At 35.9% G+C, this 13488-nt stretch overlaps 1 protein-coding gene across 2 annotated transcripts in view; it reads left to right on the forward strand.

Moving 5' to 3' along the window:
• CDK17 (cyclin dependent kinase 17) overlaps positions 1–13488 on the forward strand; it is a 70951-nt gene that overhangs the window by 19286 nt on the left and 38177 nt on the right. For both annotated transcript variants that reach the window (XM_014051529.2, XM_014051530.2), the window contains exon 2: positions 11156–11304. In XM_014051529.2, the coding sequence (XP_013907004.1) occupies positions 11187–11304 (118 nt within the window). In that variant the 5' untranslated portion in view covers positions 11156–11186. The remainder of the gene's footprint in view (positions 1–11155; positions 11305–13488) is intronic.

Genomic DNA, 13488 nt, shown 5'->3' on the forward strand with positions numbered 1-13488 from the left:
AGGAGTAACTAATTTTACAGCTACTCTGTAATTTTCTATAAGAATAATTACATTCCTATTTTCTTCAATATTGTGCATCTAGAAATTTACTTACCCATCTATGTGAATCACAGAGGCTACGATTAAAAAAGGAATGTGCAAAAACATTTTGTTTGGAAACACATGAAATATGCTTTTTTTTCAAAATGTAAGTTTTAACCATAAAACAGGATGTTCTAACTACTGTGGAAGCAGCTTGAGCTTGAGACAGAGGGATTTCAATCTCAAGGCGTGAGATGACACCAAATGATAAAAACAATGTGTTGAAACAAAAATCAGCAGTTTTGGGATTGAGATGGGTGTTTTGCAAAATTTCATACTAAAATAAAATAAAACATTGTGCATGCCCATTTTAACCTCTAATGTAGTTCTTAAGTGGTCAACTGTGCATTCATACAACCTGCCCTATCTGAGTATTATCACTGTTGGAAACTCACTCTTCTTTCACACCTGCTGTGCAGTGTTACAAACTGAAAGCAACTGGCAGGGGTCATGCCTAGTCATGTGTTATATATGGGGTTTAGCTCCTGCCAAATTAGTAAGCTGTAGAATTTTTTGAATGAACCCATCCATACCAATGAACCTGACCTTACGAACCAGTGTGTGGGAAGTCATTCCAAGAACTGCAGTTGCAGATAAATAAGTAGCTTCTTGCACACACATGTTAGCAATAATTTTGAGAGAACAAGAGGAAAGCATGTTTTTGTAGGAATAGTTCTCAGTTTTGCAGAATGTAATTTACCAAGTGTATAACATACTATTTTCTGACATTCTACTTGCTTACACTCTTCCTTCTAAAAATACTTCCTTGTAAAAATTTGCACTCTGTCATGGAAATAAAGGATTCTCTTGACTAGATTTTCTTCCTAGAATTATCTAGGTAGTAACAATCTTTGACAACCATGTAGAATTTTCTGCCTTGGCATTCTTGCACTCCCTGACTAGTGTCATCTATGTCAAGCCTGATGATGACAAATACATGATGATGTCAACATGCAAATGAAAGTTTTGTGTAGTGATGATATGACATATAACATTCATAAGGAAGTTCTGCCATTTGTATTATTACATTATCATGCAGATATCATCTATGGGCTCTTTGCTGCCTCTGATGAATGTTTCTGGCATGCTGGCAATATTTCTATGTGTTGGATATGTTAACCACCTTGGGTTACTTATAAAAAAATGTGGAACAAAAATTAAACAAATAAACCAATAAAAACATATTTGAAAAGAATGTCCAATATGAGTTAACCTAAACTGAACATGAACAATTTCTTATCAGAAGATGAAGGAAAAATATTCAAAGTTTCTCCATGTGTTCCCTGACAAGATGAATCAGCTAGTGATCCAGTAAATGGAGAAAAAAGATTTTTTCTAATTCCTCTACTCTATCTTTGCATTACTTATCCTGCTAACAATTCATTTCATATTTAGTAATCCGTGCCAGTTCTTTTGTCACTAGCTTATCTAATTGCTTTTATTTAGATTCATATCTACACAATATTGTACATCTTTGTGTGTCCCAATTGCAGGTACTGTATGATTATTTCTAACCTCTGGTAGCCTTTTCAGTCTGTCTGCTTATTTATAACATTTGTAAGTAAGGATATCTGCAGTTAAACTAAATTACCTTCTTAAATACATACATACATACATACAGTATATATTTACTTGTACAGAGAGAGAATGTGTGTTAATATACAAGGATAGGCATAGGCATACCATATTTGATATTTAAAGCACAAGCTTCCCTTAGTTAATGTTTATTATAGCATATTAAAACTTCAATATTGAAAAACACCATACACAAACACATAGAAAGCATATAAAAGTACAAGCATACCATAACTAATACTTTTATAGCACAGTAAAACACTCTTACTTTGAAAAAAATCTTACATGAAATTAATCATTGAAATAATTATTTATGGCTTTTTAAAAAAGCTCTGTAAACATTTTCAAAAATGGCTAATGTCTTTTTTATTACCCTCATTTAGTTTGTGCTTGTAGTTGTCAACGTGCTGTAGGGTTACAATTCAATTGTTGAAAATAAGAAGGGATTTTTTTCCTTCAAACTTAAGTGTTTATTATTACATTTTGCTTGATAAATTAAACTAGAAGAACAACAACCTTGAATTTTTGCGACGTGTGCAAATGTTGCTTAAATGTTTTCCATGAAATGTATGTAATATACAAACTTGATCTAAGTTAATAAAACGTGAGAGATAAAACCTTCTTTTGGGGTCTTGTGCTAAGCTGAAAACAAGTGAAGCATGTTATGACACCAATGCATTTATTAAGGAGTTACTGAATTCAAGTTGCCTCTCAATCAGTCACATTGGCTTGGTCACGCCCACTCAATCACATGACCCCTGCCAAGCCACGCCCACCAAGTCAAGTCCACAGAACCTGTAGTTAAAAAAAATTGAATCCCATCCCTCGTTTAGAATCTTTTGACTCTCTTTCAAGTAATAGTAATAATTTGGGATGCTGCTAATACATCTTTTTGGTCAGGAGATGTTTTAAATGCACATATTGCTATTCTGTAATTTTAGACAGTTCAGATTTTTCTTGCAACACCAAAATGTTTAAAAAGGTTGTTTAAAAATAAATTGATCGAAAGTATTAATATTTTTTGGCCCAGGAATTGCAAAAGTGGCAGTTTCTCATGGGAAGAAGGGTCACATTTAGGCTTTCTTTCCAACCACATACAAATATGGACTAAGCCTTTAATGTAGGAAAACAGTTGATAGGGTAGCAGAAGAGAACCAAACCCCTATCACAATTTCAAAGGAGAAAATAATATCTTTCTGCTCGTCTCGAAGGCAATGGCATAAATAGCAATGGATGCCCCTCAATAAGCCCCTGGAAAATTACTGCTGTGGGAATTGAATTAGCTCCAAAGAGGTTTCTGGGTGCAATTCAAGGTGCCGGTTAGCATCATTAAACCCTTACATGCATGGCATGGGACTGAGTTCCTTGTGAGACTACTAATCCTACTAGATCTGGAAAAGTAGGTCTGCAGTGCAGCCTAAAATGTTTGTTTTATGGAACAATTTTACAAATGCCCTTGACTTTATTGGTGTTTAGAAAATGGTAAAGGCCTAATTTTCACCCAGGCACCCAAGCGCCCAGAGCCAATATGTTGATGAAGCTAGCATAGGTGGTTGATCAAGTTTTATTTATTTCAATTTTATTCAGTTATTGAGGGCTCAGTGTGGTTTATTGTTTAATTTTTAAAAAATATATTATGATTCTGTTTTCTTGTTGCTGTTCTGATAGATGAATGGTTATATGTTTATTTAATAAATAAATACATTGTCTATCTATGCTGCAATGTCCAATAAAATTAGAAACATAAGTAAAGTATCTGATTAAATTCATAATATTAAGCAGAATGATGCCAGTGATAGCGAAGACATTCAGTAAATGGTACAATAAAGTTACATCACCAATTAATAAGTAGAGAATGGCATCATTCTATGCATGTGTTCTGCATTTGTCTCAAATTTGCCACCTGCACACACACACACTGTATATATGAATGAACACATTATCTATAGTGCAGCTGTTTGGAAGCATAAAATGTGCTATAGCCTTTTAGCAACGAACAGATAAAGAACATTTTTAGTGTATTTGAATTGCCTTACTGCATCTTGTTTCTGGAACTGCAGTTTAGATATGTATCGTATATTTGCTATTGGGAGTGAAGTGAACCAAATAAGATTATTAAGCATTGATTTGGAAAAATGAAACGTCACAGATCAATTTTTCATCAATATGAATTTTTAGACAACAGAGCTTAGTTCAGATTATCCGTATTCAAATGTGCAGATCAGTATTTAACTATGTGGTTGTATATTTTCCCATTAAGTCACAGCCTAAAACAACTCATTATATACAGAAATAACTATTTTAGATTATTAACCCAATTTATATAATTGGAAAAAACAATCCTTTTATTTATTATCTGATTTATATCCTACTTTTCATCCAGGAGGTAGCATATATAGCATATATATTATATATATTATCACATATGTATCATATATTGAGAGCTGTATGCAACAAAATTTCATTTTAATATATGCCAATTAGTGTACATTTAAAGTGACAATAAAGTTATTCTAAATCTAAGTCTAACATATAGCACTTCTTCCTCCTGTTTTCTCCACAACACTAGCCTGTAAGATATATTTGACTGGGAGAGAATGACTGATTCAAAGTTACCCAATGAACTTCTATAGTTGAAGGGTGCACTAGAAAGTGAGTTTCTCTGGTTCCAGGCCAACATCTTAATCACTGCAAGTCAAGGTGGCCAAGGTGGCGCAGTGGTTAAATGCAGCACTGCAGGCTACTGCTAGATCAGCAGTTCAGCGGTTCAAATCTCACCGGCTCAGGGTTGACTCAGCCTTCCATCCTTCCGAGGTGGGTAAAATGAGGACCCAGATTGTTGGGGGCAATATGCTGACTCTCTGTAAACCGCTTAGAGAGGGCTGAAAGCCCTATGAAGCGGTATATAAGTCTACTGCTATGTTTCTTTGTCTTCTTACCTTATTGGAAGCTGCAATAAGTAAATGCATTTTCTATTTTAAGGAATTTTAGGGAAAGAAATGCATACATCTCTGTTTACTACATACCTTTCACAATGAACTATATAGGTTAAATAATCATGTTTTCTTAAATAAGCAAGCCATCCTTTAAGGGAGCACTATGTCCTAGTGTAATGTATGAATCTAAATGTCTGTAATAATAATGTTGGCTATTGGTTATTATATAATACATCGTGCCATGTTAATGAGGATGCACAACTTCTACAATTTGTATCGGTTATATTAAATGGGGAGATTATTCCTTTTTCATAGAATGGCAGGAATATATGGCTTCTTGTCATAGTGTTTGACCCACATTAAGAATTTCATTAAGTAGAGAAGTACCTTTTTTTAAAAAAAATGGATTCAACTTTTAAAAAATTTATAATATTTGATAGGTATTTGCATGTTTCACTTTTAGTGTGTGACAATCAGTTACTAACTAAAACAATAGAATCACTTCCTACAACAGAATAATGTATATCTGAGATGGAAAGGGAAGTAAATATGCTTGGATTTCCATTATATTTGTCAGGCCAAGAGTTTAGTGTTCAGTGTCAGAGGACTGAGGTTGAAGTAGCTGCTTGGTACTTGATACTAATAGCTGGTATGAAGACTGGTGGTTGTAATACATTCTGTCCCATCCTACTTGACCAACTCGCTTAACATCTATACTAACTAGTCTGTTTGGTTTACTATTTGTTTCTGATGCTAGAGAAAGTTACTAGTACTACAAGTACTAATCCTTGGTGTCTTGTTGAAAGATCTAGTTCCATAGTTATAGATGTTGAATGTGGCATATCACACTATCAAGTTTCGTATCACAGCATGGAATGCTGTGACTTAATTTAGTGTTCAGCAGTTGATTTAACTTGCAGAAGACTTCCAGATGCAATTCTGCTAGATGAGGTTCTTTATTAAAGACAAGAATGAAAACATATACACAAAAATGAATTGCTTTGGGTAGTGCAAAGAAGTAAAATATATAGGTCAATTCTAAACTAATTCTTTTTTTCCTGTATTTTCTATTAATGTATATATTTAATTTAAATTTAATTAATTATTCATGTAATGGCCCATTGTGACCTAGAAATACTAGTTCTCCCTCACCATACTTAGTTTTTACAAATATGTGCTACAAATTAAAGTTAGTTTACCTTATTTATTACAGAGGGAATCAAGGAAAGTATTTGGAACAAATTCTGTGTACCTCCTTTCCAGCAGATCATTTTTTCCATATATTTCTTTCTATTTCTTTTTCTCCAATTGACAAGTTGCATGTCCTGTTTCTCTTAACAAGATGTGAATGATTGTGCTTCTTCATCAAATTGGCATGGCAGGCAGAGAGATACAATCTGGTTTTCTCCATCAATGTTAATATTTAGATGCAGGGATTGCTTTTCTGGAGGTGGGGTGGGGGGCTTTCCTATCTGTTATTCTGTTGTATCTTCTTCTATTTAGAGAGAGACTATGTTCAAACCAACCCCAAATTAGCACAAGACATACCAGATAAGTGGAAAGCCAAGAAAAACACAGAAAACTATTTTCAATAAGTAGAAAGTTGCATTTCACTAATAAGAAAACATGTAGATTCCATAATCTACATGTTTGTTGTAAACATTGAAATGCACTCCAGTCATTTCCAATCATTCCCGAAGAATAATTCATCAGTAAGGTGTTAAAAATCATTTCTTATTGAAAACATACTCCATACTCCATTGAAACTGTGACATCATCAGAAATCTGTGTCTATAAAGTTTTTTCCAGAGTTCCGTTGCTGATGCCACAATTTCTTGACATATTACACAGGCATTCAAATATTGATTAGGTTATTCTTTTCTCATACATTATAGGACACTACTAGCCTTAATTTTATTATCCTTTTAAGAACATCTATGTTGATTATCTACCTTTGATATTTAAATATCAGAAATTTGAGTGTTATTCAGGAATGTTTTAAGAGTTTCCATTCATCATGATTTTTTGATTGGTGTAAAAATTACAAATATTTTAGTATGAAAGAGGTAGAACCAGTGGTAAGAAAAGTGTGTTATTTGATAGAGATTTTGAATAAGAATGAATTTTATTGATAGCATCTACTCTTGATTATTTCTGATATGGTTTTTAAAAAATTCTAATCATTTTACTAGCATTTGAAAACTAAATTCTGTAGTCAGAAGGTTAGATAAAGTATGATTTTTACATCATGAAAGATAGAAAAATCAAATTATATATAATTCTTTGTGGAAGTTGCTGTCTTTCCTTTTTGAAATGCTTGTAATTTACCTTTCTGAAAATAGAAGAGTAGCTGTGGATGTTTTCAAATTTAACAAACAACTGCCTTCTGATAGAAGTTTGATAGCTAAGAATGACTTTACTCTGCTGTTAACTTTTAAGAGCTAGTGAAAGAAATTGGAAGCAATATAGAAACTGAGTACTTTTCTAGAAGTGCACACTGACTCATACCCTCTTACAGATTGATGATTAAATGCAGCTCAGGCTATAATCCATAAAATTGTGTGTGGGCTTGCTTTTTGTTTCTGCTAGCATTTTGTGGTGGAAGTTGGCCGGGAAATGGAAAGGGATGTAAAAGAAGTTTCTTTTAGAACCAAAAATTGCATGGTCCATCAAAATGGAATCCATTGAAGCATACTATATAACAGTAATCTACATAATATCCACTTGTGTCTGTCATTCATGTTTCATTCTACAAAGCAAAATGTATTTAAGAAAGCTACACACAAAGCTATGCTTGGGGAGAGATTGTGGATAACAATAAAAACAGTAAGTTCAGTAGCACTATATATACATGGATAAAGTAATGAACTAAATTTTGACATTTTTAGGAGATTAGCATTTTCTTTGGGCTTTAGCACTAATGTACAGCTCTTGCTTCTTTAGTCTGAGATAATGATAGCAAACAATAAGGATTTTATAAAAGTTTGAACAGAGATTAAGAAAACCTTGTGGCCATCAAAAAATACATTCCTTTGAGGGGATACTAAAGTAAATAGTGGCAAAGGGCAGAGAAAAAAGTGAATTGGGACATCCACCCTATTCTTTCTGAAATTTTAGTTTTGTCTCCCTCATTCTCTTTCTGATCTCTCTCTCTCTCTCTCTCTTAAGCAGGGCACTGCAGGGAAGGGACAGATGTCTCCTATTGGAAGCTTGAATCAGACAGGTTTTAATTAGGTCAATGACTCAACTTCAAAGCAATTTTTTTACTCCTGAGAATTACTTGGACAAGTCCTTGCAATTTTCTTGACAACATTTTCAGCAGTAGTTGCCATTTCCTTCTAGAGATAAGAGGGAGTGACTACTCAAAGTCACCCAGCTGATTTCCAGACCTAAGTTACGATTAGAATTTAGTTCCTCATTCATAGCCCCAGTACCTTCACTATTAGACCAAACTGGATTTCTCAGCAGGCAACTACATCATTTATATTGTGGACGAAACAGAAATTGCTTTTTCTCTGGAAATCCTGCGACATTCTTCTATGTATTAGGTCAGCATGGTTGCTATTGTATTATTTTTGAAATACGGCTAGTAAATATGAACGTTGTGGTTTACTAGGCCACTTGGTTTCTGTCTGATTCTCCTTTCTGCCACCACAAAGAGTCACTTCAGCTTGCTATAAATGTTTTCTCACAAAGGTAGTTTAAGCAGTTCACATAGGGTGGCATCTTATAGAGTCAAATGATGTGTATGGCCTAGTATGGGTATGGCTATATGCATGCATATGTACATTCATCCATCCATCCATTTAAAATGTTATGTATTTTTGTCAGATTAATAAATGTTTTATCGATTATCGACGGACTTGGACTCCACACCCGCAGTTCCAGCCGAGACTCAGGGGGATCAAGTTCAACAGCTCTGGGTTGAGTTTCAGGAGGTTACCCCCGGGGATGTGGACAAGGCCATGAGAGCTGTGAGTTCCTCCACCTGTGCTCTGGATCCGTGTCCCTCATGGCTGGTTTCTAACTGCAGTGAGGTGACACGAGGCTGGATCCAGGCGGTTGTAACCGCCTCTCTTCGGGAGGGGAACTTCCCCGCCACACTAAAAGCGGCGGTGGTGAGACCCCTTCTGAAGAAGCCATCCCTAGATCCAGCTGTCCTTAACAACTACCGCCCGGTCTCCAACCTCCCCTTTCTGGGGAAGGTTGTTGAGAAGGTGGTGGCCTTCCAGCTCCAACGGTCCTTGGAGGAAGCAGACTACCTAGACCCCTTCCAGTCAGGCTTCAGACCCGGTTACAGCACTGAAACGGCCTTGGTCGCATTGATGGATGATCTTTGGAGAGCCAGAGATGAAGGACATCCCTCCATCCTGGTCCTCCTTGACCTCTCAGCGGCTTTCGATACCATCGACCATGGTATCCTTCTGCGAAGACTGCGGGAGGTGGGAGTGGGAGGCACCGTGTTACGGTGGTTCTCCTCCTACCTCTCGGACAGGTCGCAGTCGGTGTTAGTGGGAGGGCAGAGATCGTCCCCAAGGCCCCTGAAATATGGGGTGCCGCAGGGTTCGGTCTTATCCCCCCTACTATTTAACATTTACATGAAACCGCTGGGAGAGATCATCCGTAGGCACGGGATTAGATACCATCAATACGCGGACGATACTCAATTGTATCTGTCCGCCCCGTGCCAAATCAATGAAGCGGTTGACGTGATGGACCGGGGACTTGAAGCCGTCATGGACTGGATGAGGATTAACAAGCTTGTGCTCAACCCAGAAAAGACCGAGTGGCTGTTGTGTTTCCCTCCCAAAAATTTGGCCATTAATCCAACACTCAGGCTGGGGGGTCAAATTTTACACCCCTCAGAGAGGGTTCGCAACTTGGGAGTCCTCCTGGATCCACAGCTGTCATTCGACCATCATATAGCGGCTGTGACCAGGGGGGCATTCGCCCAGGTACGCCTGGTGCGCCAGTTGCGACCCTACCTGAACCGGGAGGCCCTCACAACAGTCACTCGGGCCCTCGTGATTTCTAGGCTGGAATACTGCAACGTGCTCTACATGGGGCTGCCCTTGAGGTGCATCCGGCGACTTCAGCTAGTGCAGAACGCAGCCGCGCGAGTGATCGCGGGTGCACCCCGATTCACCCGCATTACACCTATCCTCCGCGAGCTGCGCTGGCTACCTGTCGATCTCCGGATGCGCTTCAAGGTGCTACTGATCACCCATAAAGCCCTACATGGCAGTGGATCTGGATACTTGAGAGACCGCCTTCTGCCAATTACCTCCCTACGACCTATAAGATCTCATAGGTTAGGCCTCCTCCGTACTCCATCGGCCAGCCAGTGTCGGCTGGCAACTACAAGGAGGAGGGCCTTCTCAGCAGCGGCCCCGACCCTTTGGAACGAGCTCCCCGTAGAGATTCGTACCCTCTCCACCGTCCAGGCCTTCCGCATAGCCTTGAAGAACTGGCTCGCCCGTCAGGCCTGGGGATAAGGACCATTACCCCGCCCGAATGTTGTATGCATGTTGCTTATTATTTTATTATGTGTTGTCGTCTTAGTGCTGTATTTCCCCTTCCCTGGTTTCTGTGAGCCGCCCTGAGTCCCCCCAGGGAAAAGGGCGGCCTACAAATAAAATCAATTCTAATTCTAAATTCTAATTCTAATCGATTATGATTATTTTACTTTGGGTAAAATGTGTGCTTTTATATGCTACTAATGCTGTTATCACTTGAAATAAAAACAGCATCTACTCCTAAATGTTAACTCCATCATTTTGCTGTGAATATGTGAATATTTCATTGCTGCATATTCTTTTAGTCTCCCATTCTTATATTGTTGGCACGGTTTCTCTTTTCTAATGTTGTATCATATTAATTCTTGGCACTGTCAGCATACATCTTAATAAATTATGAAGCTTTTTGTTTACATTTCTGTGATTATACCTAATAAAATATGTGTGGTTTTAATTTTAATCTTATTTTCAGAATTTTCTGTAGGTTTTGTATGTTTCTTTGAGTCAATGTTCCTTTATTGTGGCATTTCTAGTATTTATTGTGGTGTGATTTGTTCATCTTGGCAATCATGGACAGTTATAGCATGTGTAGAATATTTTGTACCAATTTTGCTTCAAATTGTAGTTTAGTGTAAATTGTATTGATTTTTTTCCTATAGTTTTACATCCATTTTATCATGCAATTTTTAAGTTGTCCAGTCTCCCGATCATATTTAAGTATCAACTATAAATACATCCTACTAAATTGTCAGTTCTATATAAGTATTTCAAATTCTGTTATCTTTCTAAGGGTATGTCCTCCTTCTTTGATGTTATTTTTTAATTTTCCAGTTATTTTCAAATACATTAACCATTGTAGAGATTTATCTTATTAAGCAATTATTGTACATATTGATAGATAAAAGCAACAAAAATATTTTTTTCCTGATTATGGAAATAGTTTTCTTTTAGCTACAATGAATTGCTGGTAGTCAGGTGGCATATAAATTTAGTTAATAATTCTTTTAAACTCAGATAAATACAGTTTGCACTGTTTTTTTTTAATAGGCTTTCTCAAGCCAGGCTTATAGCTGGTAGAATGAAAAAGTTTAAGAGAAGACTTTCTTTAACACTGCGTGGGAGTCAGACTATTGATGAGTCACTTTCTGAACTGGCTGAACAAATGACAATTGAAGAGAACAGCAACAAAGATAACGGTAAGTACAGGCACCACATTTATTATTTTTGTAAAGTACTTAGAAAATGAACATGTTATTTATTGATAATAATTACCTTAACAAGATAAATTTTGAGTTTGGAATTAATGTAGCCGTGTCTTTTATTTTGGATAATTATAATATTTGCTTTTCACAAAATATTTCTAATGTGTTTTGTTCAGTTTATTATTATTGAAGAACATATTTTAATTGAATGTTCCCAAATTTCCATTATGTTTATTTAACAATATTGAATTGTACATTGGGTTGCAAAAACCCTGCATCATTCCATTCCTATTAGTATCATAGCTACATCCATATTTTTACAGCCCAGCAGATGTATTCAGGTATTGAATACTAAATCTCTTTTTCATATTGCATTTTATTTTCAGTGTTGTGCAGCAATTTGAAATTTCAGTTGTAGAGTAGAGTAGTTTAGTTTAAAAGTGAAAGCTATGTTTGCAGTCTGCTGGATGTTTAGTATTGCTGAATAAAATGGTGACTAGTCCAAAGTTGATATTTATGTACTTTAATAGATGGAATTGTATGGGTTGAAAAGTATATTCCATCTAGTTAAGATGACACAGATATATAAGAACAAATAGTTAAGATGGTCTGAATTTCTTTGCTGAAATAAAGATTTTGCACTAAACATATATTATGGGTAATGCAAAGAAGTTGTGCATCTTTCTTTCACTGGTATACAGTGATGTGCTGGTAAACATGATAATCAGCTTTGCCAGCCATTGCTGGGTGTTGTGACTCATTCAGCTTGCAAAAATCCAATTTAATACTCAGCTTCCATGAACAAGCTGACTCAGCACATCATTGCTGGTACAGTATATTTTTCATTGGTTTAAATAATTCGTTGAAGTATGTATTTCAGGCAAAATGATCATATTGTACATATACAGTCTCTCAGATTCAGTTCCTTGAAAATCTAAAAGACTTTCAAATCAAAGGTATGATTTCTCATGCAATCTTTGAAAAATGGGGTAGTACTGGATTTCCAGGTGATGAATGGTGAGCTAGCGTGTCTCTGAATGGGAAGAGACAAGATTATAGTCATGACTGAAGGACCAAGTGGATTGATCCCACAGAACTTTCGCAGATAAAAAGAAAAATGGAGATCTCCCATCCTTTTAGATTGTTGCTTCTCATGGTAAGAGCATACAACAACAGTGGTTTCCCAAGGGTTTCAGTGCCCGGAGATGAAGGGAAGCCAACATAATCTCAACCACATAGTCTCAACCACTGCAGAGCCTTTTTAAGAACACTGCTAGTAGAGTTCTTCAAAATAACAAATTTGCAAAGCATAAGTTTATCTTCATTTCAGAATTTAAAAAAATAACTATGAGTTTAAAAAAGAATAGCCAAAGCTAAATAAGACTTTAATTCAAGAAAGTATAATCAAATTAAGAGAACAGATGAATTTGGACTATTAGAACTTTTCCTATAAGGTTTTGAAAATAATTGTATAAATAGCATATTAATGGGAACAAAATTTTAGTCTACCTGAAGTTATAACAGACATCCAAGATTTTATTAATTCAAGGGGGACTAAAGATTCGAGGCCCAGAAGGAAACAGAAAAATTAAAAGAAGAGGCTTGTATTTTGTCTTCGATCAGCATTGGGAAAAAAGAACAGAAAATGATATGGCATTTCAAATACTCCAGGAGATAGTTAAGTGGGGACAAAAACTAGCAGCTACAATGTCAGCAAAGATGTCTTCTACTGTGGATAGATTATTTCCAAAAGATGTTAAAGAAGAAATCGCAAGACTGTTAGAAGCACAAAGGAAAAGTATAAATTTATTTGACCAAAATTAAAATAAGACATTTCTATAAAACTTTGGAAAACTTTATGGACTTTTACTGATACCAGAAGTGAAGTGTTAATGATTTATGGATAAGAAATGGGTTATGGGAGATTTATCTATTTATGTATCTATTAAATTTATATGCCACCTATTTTGCATTCCAAAGAGATACTTGCATTGAATCTTATAGGGGTGAAGAATCACTAAGTTTGTACTTGTGATGAACATTAGAACTGATTACTTTAAATATTTTTTTCTCCTTTTCTTATTTTTTCTTATTCTTCTTCCTCTTTTTTCTCTTTTTTGCTTTTCTTTTACTTTCTATTCTATTTTATTTTTTATTTTATTTCAGAATTTAGGTCCA

This window comes from Thamnophis sirtalis, unplaced genomic scaffold (assembly GCF_051295495.1).
Source record: "Thamnophis sirtalis isolate CommonGarterSnake01/CBP01778 unplaced genomic scaffold, rThaSir2_p1.2 scaffold_9, whole genome shotgun sequence".
In the NCBI taxonomy this organism is placed as follows: Eukaryota; Metazoa; Chordata; class Lepidosauria; order Squamata; family Natricidae; genus Thamnophis; species Thamnophis sirtalis.